Source organism: Lepidochelys kempii, chromosome 17 (assembly GCF_965140265.1).
Source record: "Lepidochelys kempii isolate rLepKem1 chromosome 17, rLepKem1.hap2, whole genome shotgun sequence".
NCBI classification, from domain to species: domain Eukaryota; kingdom Metazoa; phylum Chordata; order Testudines; family Cheloniidae; genus Lepidochelys; species Lepidochelys kempii.
Window position 1 is genome coordinate 6,908,297 of NC_133272.1, and position 22,908 is coordinate 6,931,204.

At 38.1% G+C, this 22,908-nt stretch overlaps 1 protein-coding gene across 7 annotated transcripts in view; it reads left to right on the forward strand.

Moving 5' to 3' along the window:
• The window catches only part of USP32 (ubiquitin specific peptidase 32), a 154,255-nt gene that overhangs the window by 118,245 nt on the left and 13,102 nt on the right, over positions 1-22,908 (forward strand). For 5 of the 7 annotated variants that reach the window (XM_073315739.1, XM_073315742.1, XM_073315741.1 and 2 more), the window contains 14 exons: positions 1,443-1,602; positions 4,079-4,233; positions 6,645-6,726; positions 9,445-9,519; positions 10,250-10,388; positions 11,371-11,476; positions 12,374-12,547; positions 14,295-14,469; positions 15,246-15,397; positions 15,984-16,095; positions 16,885-17,096; positions 18,660-18,844; positions 20,493-20,579; positions 22,145-22,265. In XM_073315739.1, the coding sequence (XP_073171840.1) occupies positions 1,443-1,602; positions 4,079-4,233; positions 6,645-6,726; positions 9,445-9,519; positions 10,250-10,388; positions 11,371-11,476; positions 12,374-12,547; positions 14,295-14,469; positions 15,246-15,397; positions 15,984-16,095; positions 16,885-17,096; positions 18,660-18,844; positions 20,493-20,579; positions 22,145-22,265 (1,935 nt within the window). The remainder of the gene's footprint in view (positions 1-1,442; positions 1,603-4,078; positions 4,234-6,644; positions 6,727-9,444; positions 9,520-10,249; positions 10,389-11,370; positions 11,477-12,373; positions 12,548-14,294; positions 14,470-15,245; positions 15,398-15,983; positions 16,096-16,884; positions 17,097-18,659; positions 18,845-20,492; positions 20,580-22,144; positions 22,266-22,908) is intronic. The other 2 variants (XM_073315740.1, XM_073315743.1) reach the window with 2 other exon arrangements.

The window sequence follows — 22,908 nt, forward strand, 5'->3', positions numbered from 1 at the left end:
TGCGAACCTGTCTCCTGCCCAAATTCCATCGTTCTGTGAAGTTCACATCTAAAAATCTGCCCTCCCACTTCTGTTGGATGGACTGTTTGTCACTACAGGTTCTGAACTCTTGCGTAAAATTGCTGTGCATTGCTTAACCGGTACTAGGTTTTGCCACAGAGATGACTGTATTTCATGGGTGACATGAATCCTGTGTAGCCCTGGAGCCTTAAAGTGGCACCTGTCCTTCAAGAAGCTTTCTTTTATAGGAACTCAGTATTGCTCACCCTGCTGGTCAGATAGAATCTTATAATTCAAGGACTGTGTATAGCGTACAATTGATTTAGTGAACTTTATAGCATTTGCGGGTCCATTTAGATGAAAGCAACTACGTACAATAATCCTCGGTATTTTAAATGTTTTGTTTCTGACCAGATTTTTAAACTGTATTCTTTCAGGATGTTTTGTTTAAATACTCAGTGTTATGGCTGGTGAGAAGGGTTGGTTGTAAGAGTTTATAGAGTTGTCTGATCTATAATGGTAGCAGTTATTTTACAGTACAACCATACTGACTTCTGTTGTCCTCCTTGCACATGATCTCCATGGAAACAAACACCTCTCGTAGTTTAGAAATGGCCTCAGCATTTTACACACAACACAAACGAACGTACTTGAGCAATGTTAGAAGAGATGTCTGTCACGGTTTCAGGGTAACTGCACCTGCACTCCCCCTCAGTGGTTGCTTGAGGGCGCCCACTTAAAGGTTTCCAGCTCCCAGCCATCACCTCTCTTGTGCAGAGACCCTCATCTCACTTCCTCCTGTCCAGGTGTTCTTTAAGGCTGCACAGTTCCCTGCCTACGCTGTGATATCCCCAGCAAGCCAGAATTTCTAAAAGGCCAGCATATGTGGTTTGCTCTCTCAAGAAGCTGTGATCAGTGTATTGCTTGCAGTTACAAGTTAACACACTGCTTCTAACCAAGCACATTTATTCTTAAGTTGAAAACATATTAAAACAATAAAAGAACCTACACACATGCGAAAAAGCTTCAGCAGAGGTCACCCCCAGAGCTCATCTCAGGCTCTGGTTGGTGACAGTTCTTCAAAACCGACAACTGGATTTTTCAAGTTCCTAACTGTCTCAGATTCAGAGCCAGAACCCAAGCTGGTCAGTTCACCTGTTTCTTTGTATCGCTTGAGCCTTTGATCTCATCTGTAGGAAACTGGTAATCAGCAGACAGTGACCCGGTTCTCAGGGAGTAGCTTCCAAAGGCTGGGTTTTTGCATTAATCTCCCCAGGAAATTAACTGAAGACATATTGTCCCAAAAGTCCATTCTTATCTGGTACATTTTCAGTATGGTACTTTGATCTCCCAGGCCTCTGCCCCCTACAGAGGTTCATTTTGGGACTTCCTGAAGACTCAGAAGGGAAGTCTCTGAAATTTTCTTTAAATGTCTTCATTAGGTGATCAAAAACAGCAAAACTGGCGTCGCTGAGCTAGAGTTATTTCCTCGCTATCTGCTCTTTCTGAGACAGCAACCTGCCACTCGAACACAGCAATCAAACATCTGGGTGAATATGGGTATGATGAGCCTGAGAATGTTTCCCCATCATTTACCTAGAGGTAACGTAAGAATGCAGCAAGAACACAACTGCGCAGTTTCTAAAAAAGCGAGACCCAGGTCAATAAAAGCTTGCTGCCACTGTGCTTATACATCTTTTAATCGATTGTAAAGCAGAATGAGTGACTGGTAAAACTTAAAGCTCTTTTATCAAGATCTTGTACAAAGAGGAGAGACTAGGGGCATTTTCAGTTTTTAAGTGAGTTCACTTGCGTAGTTATTAAACACATTTCAGATTGGTGATGTGAGAGTGAGGAAATGAGCACTGCTTAAAACAAACAGTTGGGGAAGACAATCTTATTTTCCTTGTCTGCAATCTGTGTAGTTATAGAATATTTATATCTGAATTTATTTTAGGTAGTCCCCTAACATACAATACTACATTGTAATAAATCAGCGGTGTTCATCCAGCTGCTGGTTCACACTTAACAGTGAATTGAGTGGTTCTGAGTTAACCAGTTAATTAGTCTCGAACACTCATATTTAATACTTGATAAGAAGTGATAGGGCAAGTGAAATATGAAGTCTTTTACTTGATACAGTTTGCAAACAAAGGCTGCATTTGTGCAAGAGGATGAAAATACATACAGGTAAGATTAGTGGAAAATCTAGATTTCAGCTAACACCCCATAATTGCAATCTCTATTCTCATTTTAAGCTTACCCTGGTCCTGGACCCTAAGTGTGTAGGCCTTTAGTTTCATACTATTTTACAGACAGGTTGAGAAGGCATGATAGAGGTCTGATTTTCAATTATCAGGTTTGTATACGCAATTGCATACCTAACTCCTACAGTTTGTGTCCGAGCAAATCTCCAGTGTTGGCATGCCGCGTGGCAGGAGACGCACAAATTGAGATTTGCATGCACATGTGTATTCGTGCATGTACAAATGCCAGCAGAACTGATCACTGGAAATCAGAACCTGGAAGGACATTGACCTTTTCGTCAGCGTCTATTTAAAACTCATGCAGATGCTCGATTTTTCACTGCTTTGACAAATCCTGCAAAATATGGTAATGTTACAATCCCAAAATTATTGTATAATTAGTGGCTGCCTGCTTGATCAAGTTGCGCTATAGAAACCGCCTAGTATCCAAAAACATTTTTTACTACTTAATTTTATATAATGGAAACTGCTTTGTTTGGTACCTAAACATTTCTAATTCAAATACATTGGTTCTTCTGATATGCCAAATTTAATCTTGATTTGGAATTATTTTGCTCTGCACTAATTATTTGTTGAATCAAATATTAATCTTTGAATTTTTTCAAATATGCTTTCTTGCTGTAATCTTACAACTAATCCTCTCATCTTTAATTGCAGAGAATGCTTTTTTGTGTTTTTAAAAAATTGTAGTCCTTTGCTTGGTATTTTACGGTAAAACAGATGCTTTGCTGATTTATAAAATGATTGTGATTTAGTTTTGCTCTTCGGTGCCGTAGTGTGTAGTGGCATTCCGTATCATAATGCTGTATATTGGGTTCTTTTAATCTTCTTACAACTGAACTGTAACTATACTGCTCCTTCGGTTTATTTAAAGTAATGCAGCTGTTCGGTCAGGGTGTGCACTGAAGGAAAAACGTTTTAATTTTAAACTGGAAAAAGCCCCAGAAAAATAGAAAAAGGTCACATTGGTCTCATTTTTTCAAACCCAATATTTGCAAGTACATTATCCGAAGATGAGCTACATATATTGAATCCTGCCAATAATGACATTTTTGACTTGACAAAGTCAGTTTAGTTTTGCAGACATATCTGAGTGAATCTTGAGAAACTGTGTTGAATTCCTAGGCCATCTTCCCAAAATGTGTTATGTAGCCCGTGTCTGTGAGAGAGTAATCCTGTTCTGAGCTTCCAGACTGATTTAATCTTCACAAATCAACATTCATCTCCGTAGAAGAGGTGCAGTGAAGTGCTGCTTCCCAAAAAGAACAGTGAAACTGATTTTTTCACATTTTTCCTTTACATATAACATGCTTTCTAAGAGTAGGTTTCATGAAGGAATTTTTTTTAGTTTAATTAGAAAACAAAAGAAAACCTCTACCTCTTGCCTTCCATATCTTGTCTTCTAAAGAAACAGATCAGATCAGTTTTGCTACTTCATAGTATGGTGGTAATTGCTGTAGTATAGTTTGTAAAAGTAATGAAGACTTGCCGAGGACAGCCTCTCTAGAATGCCCTGCTATTAGCAAGCAGGGAGGGAGGGTTGCTGCTTATGGTAATATGGTAATGGAAGTTAGCAAAGTTATACTGGGTGTTTGTGTGGCAAGTTGACCAAGGGTTAAGATTTATTAAGATTGCAATATGGCCCGTATTAACACCATAACATAAGTAGCTCTGTGTACTCCTTTTTCACAAAATGCATTTATTTGAATGTGTATATTGTAGAATAACCTTATTAAACTCATCTGCCTGTTGCTGAATGTACAGATGTGTGTTATGAACATCTTGGCCTTTTTCTTGTGATTGTGACACAGGGAATGTACCTTCTCCCAGTGCTCCTTTAAAACGAGTGTTGGCTTATACAGGCTGCTTTAGTCGAATGCAGACTATTAAAGAGATACATGAATATCTGTCCCAGAGGCTACGTATAAAAGAGGAGGATATGCGGCTGTGGTTATACAATAGTGAGGTAACTTAACCTTTAAGGACTTTAAATGCTGTGTATATCTTCACTCTTCAGAAAACTGCTAAACACACAAATTCAGAGATGCATGTGCTGTAGCTGCTATTTACACACTTTGGTCTGAAAATTTTGGGCCAGAATGGTTGTGACACTAAAGACTTTGACCAACCACCTGCATGTTAGTTTTCATATGTGCTCCCAGCTGTGAAATTGGAATCTTTAGATTTGCTTGGTGAAGAATGTGGCAAATTTTTCTTTGTAAGACTGATGTTAATTTACATATATCCTGGTTTTCTTTCTGATGTGATTACAACTCAGCCCTCTTCTGTTGAATTTTTAGAGCTAATTTGTAGCATCATAGCACCCACTTTAAAGGTAGATTAAAAAATGTGTTTCCTTCAGTGCGGCCTGTTACATGTAGGCTGTCAGTTTCAATATGTCAGCAGCCGTCCAGGAACCATTCTTTCTTCATGTGTTTACATTTTAAATTATTTTAATATACAAAGCAAAATATACACAAGTGTCGATAGTAAAGGGAAATTACTGCCTTGTAGAACGTTGCTGTTAGAATATGTCAGTGAAGAATTACAATAGTTCAGTGGTTCTCAAACTTTAGCACTGGTGACCCCTTTCACATAGCAAGCCTCTGAGTGCGACCCCCACCCCTTATAAATTAAAAACACTTTTTTATATATTTAACACCATTATAAATGCTGGAGGCAAAGCGGGTTTGGGGTTGAGGCTATCAGTTCACAACTCTCCATGTAATAGCCTTGTGACCCCTTGAGGGATCCCGACCTGCAGTTTGAGAACCCCTGGAATAGTTGATGTGATGAGGAACATGGTTTGCCCTGATCTACAGTGTCTGCAAATTTATTGTAACCATCATGTCAGGGAGCTCAATTCTTCACAGCTGTGTCCAAACATATTGAAGTTTTATAATGTAGAAAAGTCCACACTGGCCATTTGCACTAGAACTGTGTCTCCCCAAATGAAAGCACTACAATTGCTTTCATAGGAAGTGATGTTAGATATGGAGATCCTCATGTAGCTGTATGCTTATGAGGAAAAGAAGAAACCATGACAGTCACCATAAGAAATGTTGTCCCATGAAATTAACTACTATGCCTAATGGTGTATACAGCATTTCTGCACTGATATTTATTAATTTTTTATTTATTCTGATTGGAGAGAAGTACCTTCATTAGTTTTTGTGTAGTATTTGTCCATTAACTTAAAACTGTGGACTAGGCAGAAGAATAGAATTGTTTCTTTGGCGAAAAGTGACTGTTTGTCACTTGGTATCTCAAGTGAGTGTCTGAAAAAGGCATTATTTGTGGGCTTATTGCCAGTTGCCACATTTCACATAGCAATCAAGCCAACCCAAAATTTGGAGACTACCATTTAAAAAAAGAGAACTCCTTTTTTTCCTGAATAACATCCTAAATGTTTAATCTGCTTATGTGGCTTTTCTACAGATTTCACTGGAAAAAATAAAAGCAGACCAAAACCAAATGTGCGTCATGCTGGTCCTATTTTGTAAATCACAGATAACTAACGAAGATAAAAATAGAGGGGGAGTCAGAATGTAATAGATTAATATTTCTTTGCTTAAACAGCATAATATAATAGCTCATATTCAAAAGAAAAAAGATTTTCCTAAATAAGAGACTGTATAAGTCAATGCTGCCAGAGTGTATCCTTAGAATTTACCTACACACCTATTTACTTACTGCGGGGAAAGCTGACAGGTGCCTGAGGGAAAGTCGACAGAGCACGTGGTTCGGACATCCCTTAGGAGAGGATCTATAAATGGAGATTCCCTATGTCCTAATAAGGAGGAGAGGATGGAAGATGATAAAACTTCTGAGACCACATATTGAAGTCAAATCAGCTCTAGGAAGCCAGTGAATAGTTACTGTAGAGGAAGATTTTGAAAAGTGCTGAAAGGATTTAAGAGCACTGGGGCCATTCATGGTCAATGATGTTCTCTTAAATCCCATAGGCATTTGTGAAAAACACATTTGATTACAACTTGGAATTTGAAATAATTTACCTTAGCTAGATATCGTTGTTTCCTGCTTTGCTTTTTCATAGGCCATGTTGTTTTTGCCCATGTCTCTTAAAACCTACTCTTGATTATGAATTAGCTAGTGTTTCATCCAATATGCCACGATCCTCATTATAAGGAAAAACCATACATACCTTTTAAGTTTTATCTAAAAAGCCAGTGGATACTTTTGGAGATGCAAGTAAGTAGCTCTGTTTAATTAACGTATGCAAGTAGGGAGCTGGTAACCAATGTATGTCCTGAAATGACTAATACTCTTTGAGTCCTGTTACTTTAAGATTAAAATTTAAAATAGCTTCTGAATTTTTTTAAAAACAAGAAATAAACAGTAATTTTTTCTTTGCAGAACTATCTTACTCTTCTGGATGATGAGGATCATATGTTAGAATACCTGAAAATCCAAGATGAGCAGCACTTAGTAATAGAAGGTATAAAAATGGATAATGAAGATTTATTAGTTTCTGCATTAAGATCAACAGATATATTTTAGACATATGTAATTTTTCTATGTCAAACATATGCCGTGCTTTGGGAACAAAACTTATACATCCCTTATATAATTATTGGTTTACAAAGAAAATCTCAGGAACGGTCCACAATGCTTACAGTACTAATTAAGAGCAAAGCAGCCTCTCCAACACCACCTCCTCCTGAAAAAACACAGAAAAGCTTTTATTTACAAAGGTTTGCAAGAATGCACTCTGTGATACTTCAACATATTTAGAAAGCAGCAGATCATGAAATGGCACTGCATGTTTCAGTCCCTAATGGGTGAGGTTTTAAACTTTTGGGGGGCAGGCATCGTGTCGTCTTCTGTCTTTCAAAAGCACCTGGCACGTTTTGGGTGTCAAGCTGTCTGGGGTGGCTCACGAACGTGTATGCCAGACTCCGGGCTGACTGTTACAAACGAAGGCACAAACCCCAATTTTTAGATTTCACTGACCAAGTATGAAGTGTGAGCTCCACAAGCACTTTAACAACCTTAATATGGAGTCACAGACGGTCTCCTTGGGTACTCTGGTCTAACTTGCCACCCAGATGCCTGCTTTTGTGATAGATAGTCCCTTACACCAAAAATCAAAACAATATTCCAGTTACACCCAGTCTCAACGGACTAGTCACTTACCCCGGGTCAGTTGTACCTTAGATCTCTCACCAAAGATTGTAACCAATCCTGTAGTAAACTAACTAAAGATTTATGAACTAGAAAAAGGAAATGAGTTATTTACAAGATAAAAGCAGGTGAGCGTACACACAAATGAGTTAGTCTTGGGTTTCAAAAGGTAATAGAAGCTACTGTAATGTGCAAGCTCTAGATGTCCTTTAGGACTAAATCAAGCTAGGCAGCTTGGGAAATCTCTTGCTTATGCTTAGAAATACTGCCTTCTTCAAGTTCCAGCCAGCCTGTGATGACCATTGCTTTTTGACAGGGATTTTCATTTCCTTTCCCCCACATTTCAAGCTGTGATGGGATGAGTGTTTGTGCATGTCCCCGCTTCATGGGTGTGGGGAGAGCAATCAACAGTCTTTTGTCCATTGATGTTCCACAATGGTTTGCCTGGTGTCCATAGACCACCTTTTTGTTGGGCAGGAGATAACACCTCTTGTTATTAATTAGTATTTCACACCTGGTAATGCTTCTGTCCTGACTGTGGGAGTTTCCAGTTTCTTTGCAGACACTTTTATAGTTACAGAACAAACACTTAAATATCACCTTATAACATGGGATACAAATACTATAAGTGAGATTAATGCATCTCAAGCATTTCATAAAGTCCAAACACTAAAAACATCTCCAAAACTAATTCCTGTTTTAACAATACTAACAAACAGGTGAGCCAGACTGGTTTCCAGCTATGCATTTTCAACCTTTAGTAAGGCCTTGGGGCATTGGCATGAGCTGGCACCTGGTCTGCCAGCATCACACTAACCACTACTGGAAACAGCAGTTAAAAAGGAGTGGACCTTTGTCAATGGCAGAAAGGTATATAGATTTGTGACCTTTCAGCTAACTTAATGCCAGACTTTTGAGCTTCCCCCTTACATTTGGGAATATATTAAGTACAAACTTAATCCACACTGCCATTGGCCTCAAGCCTTGCATTTGTACTGATTATAATGTCACAAAAATCTTTTTAAACATAAACTTTTGCACAAAAATAATGATAGAGCTGTTACACTTTTTGGATATGTCTACAGTGCAGATAACTCCTGGCTGGCCCGGCTCCTGGTGCTCAGGCAATGGGGCTGTTTCATTCTAGTGTAGACTTCCAAGCTCGGAGAACTCTCCCATCTCACAGGGTCCTAGAGCTTGGCCTCCAGCCCAAGCCTGGAAGTCTACACTGCAATAAAACAGCCCCTGAGCCCAAGTCAGCTGGCACAGGCCAGCTGTGGGTGTCTAATTACAGTGTAGACATACCCTCTATGCACGTTTAACTTACTTTTGGGTATGAATGTGGAGTTTTGTGGCGTAAAATTTGATGAATACTTGATGAATAAGTTACCACATTAAATCTTGCTCTCTCCTTGAGGCATGGTTTCATGTCATAATTTCCCCTCATGCTGATATCTAAATACATTTGAATCTATTGTCCCTTTGTAATTAAAAGGTTTCAGAGTAGCAGGCATGTTAGTCTGGATCTGCAAAAAGAACAGGAGTACTTGTGGCACCTTAGAGACTAACAAATTTATTGGAGCATAAGCTTTCTTGGGCTACAGCCCACTTCATTGGATGCATAGGATGAAGTGGGCTGTATCTTATGCTCTAATAAATTTGTTAGTCTCTAAGGTGCCACAAATACCCCTGTTCTTTTTGTAATTAAAAGTTATCTTGCTGTTAAAGAGAAAGATATTGCATCTGGACCTATAATCTATCTATCTAATTATCTGATGCCATTTACAATATTAAGTCAATAAACCCTGAAAATTGGCTTTTACAATGGGAAAGAAATCTCAAGATTACCAATGGAGTCTTTATGTATGGTTAATAAAGTAAAAACAAAATTGAGAATGAATACTAACTTGAAATAATAAACCAATTTTTACATTTTAATAAACAGTTGGAAATGAGTGAAATCACTTTAACTACATGCTCAGCTCTCTGGAGTAGGTAAAAATAAAACTTGTTTTACTGTGTTGCTTCCTAGTTCGAAACAAAGACATGAGCTGGCCAGAGGAGATGTCATTTATAGCAAACAGTAGTAAAATAGACAGACATAAAGGTAAGTGTTCAAGTGCAGTAACACAAGTATGATAGGGAAAAAAACCCCAATAAAATATTCTGGTTTGTGGAACCATTTTGTTTTTAACATAAAGATTGAAAGTAGTGGTGCAGACATGTTAGAACTATTCTATTTGTTTTGTTCTGTGTTGTAGATTTAGCTCCTAAAAGTGTTGGGGTTTGAATTCAGAGGTAATCAAGTCCTGCAACATTCAGCAAACTCTGAATACAGCTAAATTTGAAATTGGATTAACAGTTTTTGGAAAAACCAGTTGCTTCCTTTTCACCTCGTTTGTAGTCTAAGACTTGCATATTTCTGTGTATTACGTTTTTTTAAGTTGAAGGAAGACTTCGGTATTATTGAACAAGAATAACACAACAAAAAATGACAATGATACGGTAATGCTACTGCAGAATAGGAAAATCATTTACTTACTGATGCAGAAACAACATGGATTACACTGATTACCAGTATCTTTTCCGTGTTTTATAATGGGGCTAATTCTAGCAAGTTGCCAGACACCCTCAATTTCTGTTGACTTCAATGAAAATTTAGGGCACTTATTATCTCAGAGGTCTGTTGTCTTCACATTAACTGACATCTTGTAATTGGGGGCAGGGTGAGGGAGGTTGTAATCTTCTAGTGAAATCTCACCATTGATTAATTTTTCTTTTATTTCTTATGTGTTTAAAATATATCATGTTAAATAACTGTACCTCTTTTCCCTCAGTTCCTACTGAAAAGGGTGCCACTGGATTAAGTAATCTGGGTAATACATGTTTCATGAATTCTAGTATCCAGTGTGTCAGTAACACACAACCTCTAACACGGTATTTCATCTCAGGAAAACATCTTTATGAACTCAACAGGTAATGCGTATGTGAGACCTTTGGCATTTAAATGTTTTAACCCTTTAAAATTCTTTTTGCCTTCAAAAGTGGGCAGCATGACTATGTCCTTTCAATCACAATATTATAAGCACTCAACTTCCCAACAGGCCAGGGGTGCCATTTAGGGTGGGCAGAGGGTGGGGGGACCTGCCCCTCCTTGAGTCCTTCACAATATTTGGGTGCAGTTCCCAGCAGGAGGGAAATGCTCCCCCTCCTTGCCCTGCTCCTCTGTGCTGTCCCCTGCCATGGAGTCACCACTGGCAGCGCTGCTGAGGACTGGGCACCTGCCTCCTGATCTGCTGCACAGAGCCGGGCATGGGCTCATGTTGATGTGTCCTCCTCCCCCAAGCCATCATGTACCTGGGCAGGTAGAGTGCACCCCTTCCCCTACCCTGCAGAGCTGCCCCCACTGTGCCAACTAGAAACTGAGTGCATGGCTGGCCCCACAACAGCAAACCCCCCGCAGCAGCATACCCACACACAGCCCCTGCCTTCACTCTGAGCTACCCCCCTGCCTGCATGCTGAACTACCCGCTGCCTGCACTCAGCCCCTAGCTACTCTTCTCCCTGCACCCTGAGCCCCACCCCTCCCGGCACACAGCCCCTAGCTAACCCCTGCCTGCACCCTGAGAAGTTTTCAAATTTTTGAGCTGAGGCCCCCCTCCCCCCCGGGTTATAATTTTTGGTTGAGCCCCTTTCCCCTTTATCTGGGGGGAAAAAAACCCTAGAGTTTTCAGGTGCCTAAGTAGCCCCTGGAATCGTGATGAAAGTTGCGCCCCACCCCCCCAAATCTGAAATAGCACCCCGGTAACAGGCACTAGAGTAGACATACCTAAAAAGGAAGACTTCTGTTGCTGCATGAGATAAACCAATACTAGCTACCCTGAAACACTTTCCTCCACCATGCTTTGTAAGCGCTTATTTTATTTAAACATCAATGAATACACTTTATGAATTCTAGGACAAATCCAATAGGAATGAAAGGACATATGGCCAAGTGCTATGGGGATTTGGTTCAGGAATTATGGAGTGGAACTCAAAAGAACATAGCTCCATTAAAACTACGGGTAAGGATTTAATGTGCCCTTATTTATAGGTAGCAAAGTGGTGTGCAATTACAAAAATTTTACTGTCCAAAAAAATTACAAATGTATTTTCCTTTTCTGCTTTTTGATGTTGTTTATTTCATAATCTTGAAAAGTTTCCTTAATGATACTTCAGCATGTTTAATGGTCATATTTGCTTTGAACTTAACCATTAAAACATTTCTTTACCACTTGGCTGTGGTAAATATAGCCTTCAAAACTTTAGTCCATTCAATAAATATACTACCATCAGTGTTTCTGTATTGACAGTTTGAGAGAAGATTCATATTTTTCTTAGGTGTGCAGCTTATAAGTGTCTGTGATGTAGGTAGTTTATACCAGTAGTGAATTTTACTTGCAGTCTTTGGAGAAATAGAATTGTATAAATGTAGGACTGGAAGGGATTTTGAATATTTAGTGTACCGTTTGATACCCACCTAAAGGAATTTTAATTTAGAAATCTCTTATGAGATTAAATTACAATTTAGGATGTGTCACACAAGCACACATAGGTATGTCATGAATATGACACATGACGATGATCATTGTAATACCCTTTTTGTGGGGTATGTCATAATCCAGTGCAGAAGTCGTAGATTCAGAACAGTCACTAATGTTAATGTGGGTTCTGGTTTATGTGCACATCAGGCTGACAACACGGTCCTTTATTTCTCTTTAATTAGAGATGAAAGACCTTTCACAACTCACAATTGGCCTCGCTCTGACCCTGGAAACTTATGTGGTCATCTTTAACACTTAAAAATGAGTTTATTACACTGGTCACCATCATACATCTTCACTAGGTTAATTTGTTATAAGTAAAGGTTTCTGTGATTTATTATCAAATAACTTCTTGGTTTTTACTCTTTTTTTATATAGTGGACGATAGCAAAATATGCTCCAAGATTTAATGGTTTCCAGCAGCAGGACTCGCAGGAGCTTCTGGCTTTTCTTCTGGATGGTCTTCATGAGGATCTGAACAGAGTTCACGATAAGCCATATGTAGAACTGAAAGATAGTGACGGTCGACCCGATTGGGAGGTAGCAGCAGAGGTGTGTCTGAACTGGAAGTTATTGACACTTGGCCAGTAGAATCTGCACTGACACACAGGTTTCTGACAGCACTCTAGAACCAGTGAAATACAGATTTTTTTTTTTAAAGCAATATTTAATCCAACTGAAATACAATATAGGATTCCTCACAATACTTTTAGCAAGTGGTGATGATTTTATCTGTTAATTTCAGCAAGACCCATGCAATTGTATGACCTCGCTGAAGTACGTTGTGTGTGAATGTTTGTAGACTCAGTAGAACGGCAGGACAGTTTCTGAAATATTTTGCCCATGGCATAAAGAGTTTTACCTGCCCACCTCTGAGTGGGGTTAAAAGGAAATTTGTTGTGGATGCTTGATTCTGCCATAAAAGGTTAAAATAAATATTACCTTGCAACGTAACATTATCTAACATTGCAAAAGTATATTTTTTGTAAACAGTAATTCTTTCTGAATCATGACCTTTGCATTGGTCATATTTATTGGCTTTCGCTTTCTGGAGTCTGCGATATGCCCTCAAATTTCAGATTTCATGCAAGTTGAAATATATATGAAGCCAAGCACTCTAAAATGAAAGCCAGATTATATCTGCGGATTTTATGGTATTTCTGGTAGTTATACATGGTTTCTTAGTAGTTTGGTAAATACACCTTTTTTTGTGATACTGGCTTTCTATTTTGTCAGTAAGGTTAAAGGTTACATTTTCCATTATAATACTGTTGCGTTTTCTTTTGTTACATACTGGATCTGTACAGTGTTTACCTCTGAACTGAACATAGGATCGTATTTGGATCAGTAGAAACTGTAAATGCTGGGAATAAATACTTTTGTAGGATAGATCCTTAAATTCTAGCTATTGATCTCTCAGTCACATGGATGCTGAGTAAAAGTTAATGAGACTCTCCCCTTTTTTCTTAACTTACCAAACTTTACTGATGTTATGTAGATACACAATGTGTTATGTGTATCCGTAGAAACACTTTAGAAGGATGTTTTGGTCTGGATTCAAGCAGGCTTTCCATTAATATAATGGAATAATTAATATACTGGTATTTCAGTAAACATAACATCTCTTAAATTGCATTAATAGAAAACTGACTTTGTACAAATGTCACCTTTCTGTTCAGCCAGTCTTCTCCCTTTGTGTCTGAACCTTCTCTCTTTGTCTTACACAGATAGATTTTTACTCTTGTAGATCTGTGGAAGAGCAAGCTGTATTTATTTCTGCCTCATACCTTTAAAAAAAATTGATCACTAAATTGAAATAGCAGAATATTTATTATCAGTGACAAATGATAATAGTGGCAGAAATAAATACAGCTTGAATTTTTCATAGATTACGTTGTATTTGAAGGCAGCTAGAAAAATCACTGTTATTGGTAAACGGAGTAAATTTGACCTAAAAATTATGAGAACAAAAATGTGGAACCTCACAATGTCATCTTAAGGAAGTCATTTTTTCAGAAGCAATGTATAGCAAAACTTGAAAAGATAGCCAGTGATTGTGTCGAGAGCTACTTAAAGAAGCTGTAACCCTGGCTGATTGTCCTAAATCACAAATGTTTTTCTCATGTTGAAACTAAATTGTTTCCTGCTTGTTTACAACACTGGTCAAATAACTTATAGTAAGTACAGCATATATTAGCACCATATTTTTATAAATATCTTGGAATCTTGTAACACACTTCCCTCTACCAAGTCCAAGCAATTGTGCTACATTTCTAACTTATTTTACACTTTGTTTCAGGCCTGGGAAAATCATCTGAGAAGAAACAGATCAATCGTAGTGGATTTGTTTCATGGGCAGCTAAGGTCCCAAGTAAAATGCAAAACATGTGGGCACATAAGTGTTCGATTTGACCCTTTTAATTTTTTATCCTTGCCTCTTCCAATGGATAGCTACATGCACTTAGAAATTACAGGTGGGTAGTCCGAATTTAAATCACTCTAGTCTTGCCTGTCCTAAAACATACTCACGTTCCAGCAGTGATGCAGAAGAGGTTTTCAGGGCACAGTGGTAAGAGTCCTGTCTACACTGGCACTTAGCACTAATGCATCTGGACCTTTCTTGGAATTGAGGTAAAATATTGTAGCATAAATGTGCCCTTTTACACTACTAAAAGCTACCTAATTTCAGTGGGCTTCATTTACACTAGAACAAAAAAAATGATTTAGCTGTCAAATATTTACATAGCAGTGAGCATAGTTCAGGTGCTGCCATCTCTTTTGTCTCAACTAAAAGATTTGATGCCTAAAGTGTGTAATATTCAGCATTTGAGGCCTTCTAGACCGCTTTCAGGTCAGTAGCAATTTGATTATACAGATAGTTTTTGAGAGTCTGCCCAGTGCAGAATTGTACCGTGATCTTCAAACCTTTTACTGAAGAAAAATAATTTTTCATGCTTGGATCTTAAGACATTGAAAAAAAAAAGACATAGTGTTTAAAAAACAAAACAAAAAACAAAAAAACCCTTAACTGCTGCTCCCACACTTAAGCAGGTAATGAAGGTTCTCTTGTCCAGTATTAAGACCTTCTTTTGTCTTGGAAATGCTAGAAAAGTGTCTGGTAGTCAATGAAAAGATCAAGTCTTAAAATGGAAGAAACAATAGTTTTTTAATAAATGAGAAATGTGACCTGTATTATTCTCACAAAAACACTGCCATTTTGCTGACTAAAGTGTGTTTCTTTCTCTTAAAGTAATTAAATTAGATGGTACCACCCCTGTTCGATATGGGCTCAGACTGAACATGGATGAAAAGTATACAGGTTTAAAAAAGCAGCTAAGTGAACTTTGTGGGCTAAAACCAGAACAGATTCTTCTTGCAGAAGTACATAGCTCTAATATAAAGGTAACATGCTTTCATCGATACCAGCATCCTTTCAGTACTTAGAGTAATTACTGAAGCCTGTACATCAACATACTAAAATTCCTTCATATCTTCAACATAAGATCTTGTCTACATGAACACTGCACCAGTTTAATTAAAGATGTGATTTTTAAATCAATTTAGTTTAAATGGTGTGAGTCCATGTGAATGCTTTTATTTTGGTTTAAACCAGGGTTAATTTAGAATTGGTCTAAGCTGAATCCAAATAAACTACTCTAGAACCAGACCAAAGCAAAGTTATTTGCACCAGTTAAACTAAAGTGACTTCAAAATCACATTTTTAGGTAAAATGATACAACTTTCTCATTTTGACCAGGCCTAACTCAAAGACAAGCAGTGATATAATGTGTTTAAACGCTACCAAATATTTTAGGGCAGAAGCCTGATGAGAAATAACCTATTAATTCTAAATAAAATGTATATACTTTAAAGCCAAGTTTGCCATCACAAAATATTTTCAACAATAAATATATGCAGGATCACAGTGGAAAATACTAAATGCTGTTATATTATACTATTATTCCTTTTATTCTGTTTTTCTCCACAGAACTTTCCTCAAGACAACCAGAAGGTTCGGTTATCAGTGAGTGGGTTTTTGTGTGCGTTTGAGATACCGGTCCCAGGATCCCCCACGTCAGCGTCTAGTCCTGTGCAAACAGGTAAAACAAAATTATTCATTTTCCTCTTTGTTTAAATTGATCCAAGAGTATTGATCAGGTATAGATGGCGAGGTACAGAAAAAATCCAACTTTATAATGGGGAAAGAGATAAGGCTAAAGAAAAAGTATGGTTTGGAGGAAGGGAAGAATATTTCATACACTCAGTTGGATGGAACAGGAAATGTTTAAAAAACAAAACAAAACACTGTTACAAGTTCTGGTTGCTGTTGCTAATTGTGTATTTATAATTAGATTTGGCATCAATACTGGGACAATAATATCTGTGTTATGTGTTTTATCCAAGGACTTCAGTACACTTTATAAACATTGATTAAACTTCACAACAGATCATAATCTTAAATTTACCCATTTTAAAAGGAGCATAACGGAGGCACAGAGAAATGATTTGCTGAAGGTCACCTAGTGAATCTTTGGCAAAGCTGGGAACAGAATCTGATTCATTCTTCTGTTTTGAGCAGTAGACACGCTGCTAACAGTGGGATGTATATTGCGACTGGGGCTGGCTACATCTGTTTCTCAAAGACTTAATTGTTTTTGAAGTGGTGGTATTAAGGGATAGATGTGAATGTTTGTCTGTGGTCCGTGTATACTTTGGAGTATAGATTCCTGGCATTCAGTAAATGACATGGGTCACTTCTATATAAGATAGCATTTAACAAGCAAGTTTGAGCAGATTGATTTGTAGCCAAAGCAGCTGATTCATAGTTCACAAATATTAATGGTGCAAGTATCATAATTCAGTAACCATGTGTTTGTACCTAAATTCAGATTTCTCCACTGGGCCATCGGCTAATGGAATGCTCAACATAATGATGAATGGGGATTTCCCCAGACCAACACTAATTCCAAATGGAATGCCAAATACTGTAGTGCCATGTGGAACAGAGAATAACCTTGCCAATGGGATGATGAATGGTCATATGTCTTTGCTTTCTGATAGTCCATTTATAGGCTACATCATTGCAGTCCACAGAAAAATGGTTAGTATATTCTGCACTAGTTGCAAATGTGTGGTGTAGGCTACTTGTAAAAGGCAGTGGTTTTTTTTTTGGATGAAGCTGTGATGAATGTATATTTGCAGTCCTAGGAAGGGCACACAAGTACCCATTTATCTGCACAATCACCTGTTATGTAGGCATACATGTTAAGTTGTATGAGCATGTGTTATGCTTTCCTTTGAAAGTTTATCCACCATGTCTAATGTAGGGGTTTTACTTTCCTCAGAGACTCTTAGCATATTTCCTTAGTGCTAAGACGCATTTTTGACTTTTCATTGTAGTCTAATCTATCTTGCTTTCAGGCATCCACTCTGATCAGAAGAAATCTGATTTTGAGAAGCTACTTGAAACTCTTTTCTTTCCCTTTACCTGGAGCTGCATAATATCCTGTACAGAACCAGTATAGAGCTAAGGCATATGGTACATTTGCAGGTCATTTTATTAGCGTCAACTGCTCTTTGTAAATGCATCTGTAGTCAAGTTAAACTATAAATGTCACGGCTGGTTGACTGAGTGTCTTAGATAATTCTGCACTCTGTATACATTCTCAGCCTTCAGGCATTAGAAGCGGTTAACATTTAAAGCCAGTGGTTTGTGGGCTAGAAGGCTGCATAACTTCCCTTTTCACAGTATATTTTTGTGAGGCTTTTTTTTTTACCATTGTCCAATAACACCATCATAGGCCTCATATAAGGGTTAGTAGGAGATCTTTTAGGGAATTGGTGTAATGTTCTTTATCAGATCCAAACTGGTTATGCAACCCATAAGGCAAAGCAAATTGCCTGCAGAAATGCCATCAAAAGTTTGTGCTGAGAGCTTTCTATTTCTAGGCATTGTATTAATGGTGGGGGTCAGCTGGCTAATAATGGTTTTTGTTTTTATCCAGGGATCTCAATATATTTTACAAACACAAATGTATTAAGCCTCAATATCTGTTACATAGGATGTATTGTTCCCATTCTTATAGATGGGGAGAATAAGGCACAAAGGTTAAATGACTTGTCCAAGATCTCTCAAAGTCCACAAAGCCCAAATCTGATTTCCTGTTGTGTTTTCTATTCACAATACCATCTTATTTTTCAAGGGATAAACACTGGGCAGGGTTTGCACTATGGGACTGATGACTTGTACGTAGAGGTGCTTGTTTACGTTTTTAAATGTTACCAGTTGGTGGGGAAGGGAAAGACATAAGTAATATTAAATAGAAAATAGAAGTTTAATTTAATACAGGTTTCTGATGGAAATGCTGATACAGCCTAGCAATTGCAGTCTATATGACACATGCTAAAGTAAATAAAAAGTCAATGACCGAGCTTTCAGACTGTAACTCAACTTTAAAAAACAACAGTTTTTAATGCTGACTTATTCACATGATTCAGAGATGCTCAGTGATTTTATTGTAGAATTATTAGTCTCTTTCAAGATCAAACAGAGAGCACAGGAAAATACTGAAGTGAATGACAAGTGGAAAGAGCTTTCTGATAGTCATAGTATCAGTTAATGTTCACAATACATTACATTCATTCCTTTAATATGTAAATACAGATGCGGACGGAACTATATTTCCTTTCATCTCAGAAGAATCGTCCCAGTCTCTTTGGAATGCCATTAATTGTTCCATGTACTGTTCATACTCGGAAAAAAGACTTGTATGATGCAGTATGGATTCAGGTTTCCCGGCTTGCCAGCCCTCTCCCTCCCCAGGAAGCTAGTAACCATGCACAAGACTGGTGAGTTGGATGTGCTAACCTATGGCTTGGGATCACCCTTTACTGTGGTACAGACTTCTTTATAAGGATTCAAAAGTATTAGTGCTTAGCCTTGCTTTGTAAATTTAACTGCTGACATGAGACATTCCATAAGATGAAGATATGGTCTTACTGCCCAATTAAACTCTAAATGTCAACTATTTTAGAAACTATTGCATATATTTTTAGCTCAAATGCATTGTTGCTGCCTGCAGATTCCATCTGGTGGGTTATTTTTGTAGCCAAGCCATCTTCATGTAGTACAAATTAAATAATGATGCTGTGTGTCCTTTAATATAGTTATCTAACTTATGCTTTTAGGTTTCAATTTAAGTTATTCTTACATACTGCACATTCTTGAATCATTGATTGATAATTCATTACATAGCCTGGTGCAGGAAAATAATACACTTTTTTCTTATGTGAGCACTGTTGATGTATTTTAAGAATGAGATACTGATAAGGTCTTTTGCTGTGTGGCAGTGATTTTAGATGGTCTGGAATGTAATGAATTACATAGGTAGCTTGTGGGGTGGATTAATTTATAGCTGAGGAAATTTAAACAAGTGAGTCTGTTTCCATGTTAGCTAGGGGAGTAAATGGATATTCTGTCAATGGCAATCCTACTCCCAGTGAACTTAGTGGGAATTTAGCTTTTGGCTTGAATGGGATGAAGGTTTGGCTTTGTGGCAAATTATTAAATGTATTCAAAGAGGAATGAGACTTGAAAGAGAAAGGAGCCAAGTATACAGGACTAACAGACATAAGCCTGGTTTAAATGGAATTAAGTATGTTCCCACAGGGTTTTGTATGGGTTTAATTGAATTGGTTCAGACAGACACCTTTAGTTGTATCTGTGCAACTGTGTGTGTAGATCTGGCCTCCAGCAAATTTTCTGCTATGTCCCTTTGTTCACATCAGGGTGCTTTCTTGCAGCATTGTGACTGCTAAACAAGTCTCTAATGTTTAACATAGTGAATTAAATATTTCAATGTATTTCAGATGAGCTGAGTGACCATTTTCCAATTTAGTGTATTCCTGTGAGCCTCTGATAATCTGGACTATTACTTAATTGGCTCAATGTATCCGCTAGTATATGTGGAGAGAATTCTACTGCTGTAGAGTCTTATGTGAGATCTGTTACCTCAGCAGGATCTTTAAAAGTATTTATGAATTTCCATCTCTGCAGTTTATTACTGTCCTTATAAACTGTCCAATAGCCTTATTTTACCGTGTGATAAAATGAGGCTTATAGTCTGATTGTATGATTGTGTGATTGATTGATTAATTTGTATTGTAATTATGCCTGCTGCTCTTTGGACTCCTCCCTCAAAAATTGTTGCAGCTTAATGTGACTGTCCTGCTGAGCAGACTTACAAAGTAAACATTACAGTGTTGAGTGGAATTTAGATGACACAGGGAAGCATCTTGTTTTGTTAAGCAGCTCTTAATGGGTTGGAATCGGCTCCCTTAAGCATTGATCTCATGCACCATCATGCTTGCTGACTGTATTAAACGTTCCTTCCAAGCAAAAAATCAAACGTGGGGTGAACAGTGTGTGCTGTATGGCAAGGAATTCAGCAGACTAGATCAATACTTACGTTTCTTGTTGTATTCTGTTCCGTTTCAGCGATGACAGCATGGGGTACCAGTATCCGTTTACCCTTAGGGTGGTTCAGAAGGATGGAAATTCTTGTGCGTGGTGTCCATGGTACAGGTGAATTGCTCTTTCTAGAATTGAGCCAGGGGATAACTTAAGCAGAAATGTAATTTATGATGATGGATTTTTGATAGATTTCAGGACTTCAAGAGGTAATATCCAACAATGAGAATTTGGAATTTAATTTAACCCAAACCCCCAAGTGTCAGGTTTTCACTGCAGAATTGCTTTTATGACTTACAGAGCTGAAAACTATTCTGACATGTAAGCTTCAACATAGGAAACCAGCACCAAGTTTTGAAATATATTTTAACCCGTTACATTCCTCAGGACAAGTCAGTACCAAACCCCCAAAAAGAACAAGTCTTTGACCACCTAAAAAGCCCTTACTAACTGTCCCCGTGTTGCCAGGTTGCTTTCTCTCTGCTGCTCCACATGAAGAAAATGTCTTTTCTATTGCAGGCCTGCCCTTCCAATATAAATCATTGCCTCCTAGCCTGAGTAGGAATTCACAGTGACAGAGGCAGTTCACCTTGGGGAAAGGCATGTATGAGCTGCTGTAGACAAGAGCCTTAACCTATTTCCCAGTAGCCAGAAACCTTTTCTCTTAGTCTAGAACACCCTCGCAAGTCTCCAAAAGCCATCAGAAATTGACTTGTCCCTATGGTGTGAAACACTTGAAAATTACCAAGTGTTCTTTAAGGTTTAACACTCAACTATACCTTAGGGCCTGTTCATATTATCAGTATAACTATTCACCTAAGGCTGGACTATATAGCTGTGTAACCATCTTACACCCAGAAACGTTGTCCTCACAGGCAATTAAATAAATTATATTAGATCAGGTACATCTCTTACTGTAGGAGACAACCAAGCTAGTGTGTGGTTATATCTGTAATACAGGTGGGCCTTTAGTGAACCTGAAACTGATCATGTTGACACTATACTGGACAATCCTTGGCTTACCTTGAAATCCTGCCTCTTGATGTCTAGTCCTCACAAGGGCCAGGAGACTTCATACCCAGGAAAAAATATGACTGAAGAGAAACAAAAAATAAGCCTATTTGTGTTATAAACTGTTATAGAAGATGAAGACCTTGCCTTAACTTATAATCCACCCTGCATCACACACACATTTTAAAGTCTACACACAATTTGGAGAGGGGAAGAGAGGCACACATGACAGGTGCTAGTCATGTTGCATAATACACTGTTGGAAAGCATTCAGACTATGTCTTGATTACGAAAAAGTATGTGCATTAGCTATCCTGCTGTAACATCCTAGAGGAGACAAGGAACTGTAGTTTTTAACTGATAGATTTTTGGTCAAGGTCAACCATGGGTGGGGGTATAGTGTTGACTTTGCCTACCTACCTGGTGGTAAAAACTACAGTGCCCGGTCTCCACTAGGATGTTACAGAATGATTGCTAACGTACCTGGGTTATCCTACTGGAAAAGCACACCTTTCTGGCACTGAAGACAAAGTCTCAAACACCACAGTGATGGCCATGGTCTGAGAACAGGAAAAAGGAGGAGAACAAAGTATCCTCCTGATTAACAGGAATCTAAGTTATTGGATAATTCATCTGTCACCATTGAGGCTAAAGGTTTTTTCGTTTAGATTTTGCCGTGGGTGTAAAATCGAGTGTGCAGAAGACAGGGCCTGTATTGGAAATGCTTACATCGCCGTAGACTGGGATCCTACAGCCCTTCATCTCCGCTACCAGACATCACAGGAACGGGTAAAATCATTTACAAAATAAACCCAGCAGCACATCTTAGGTTTCAATATTTACTTGTATTTTATTAGCTCTGAAATATATCCCATTTTAACATCACTTCCATGGTTGCATGCTCATCATTAGTCCATCTCAGCAGGAGCGAGATTAGAAACTTATTCTCAGTATTTAGGTACTTGCATTATTGCTTTTGTGTTTCATCTTCTGCTGAAATAATGAATACAAAATCAATAATGGGAAGAGCTAAATCGAAGGTTGTCTGTAAAGGGCAATTTGTGTGACATTGCTATATCCATAGGCCTTTTACTTAGTGATGACGCTTTTGATAACCACAAAAGGTGCACATTCCCAATGCGTCCCGATGCAATGACCTTTGATTTAGTCTCCATAAATGAACTAAACAGGACAACATTCACAAAAAGAGAGGCCCCAATCTTGAAAGCACTTGTGCACAAGCTAAACTTAATACACATGAGTAGCCTCATTAGCTTATTGGGACTACTTATGTGACTAAAGATAACATGTGTAAGTGATTTTGGGATTGGGATTTGTTTGCAAATTGTGCCTACAAAAATACTTGTGCTCTCCCTCAAGGGTAACTTTTTAAGCAAAAAACCAAAACAAAACCCCAGATGTCATGCTCCGT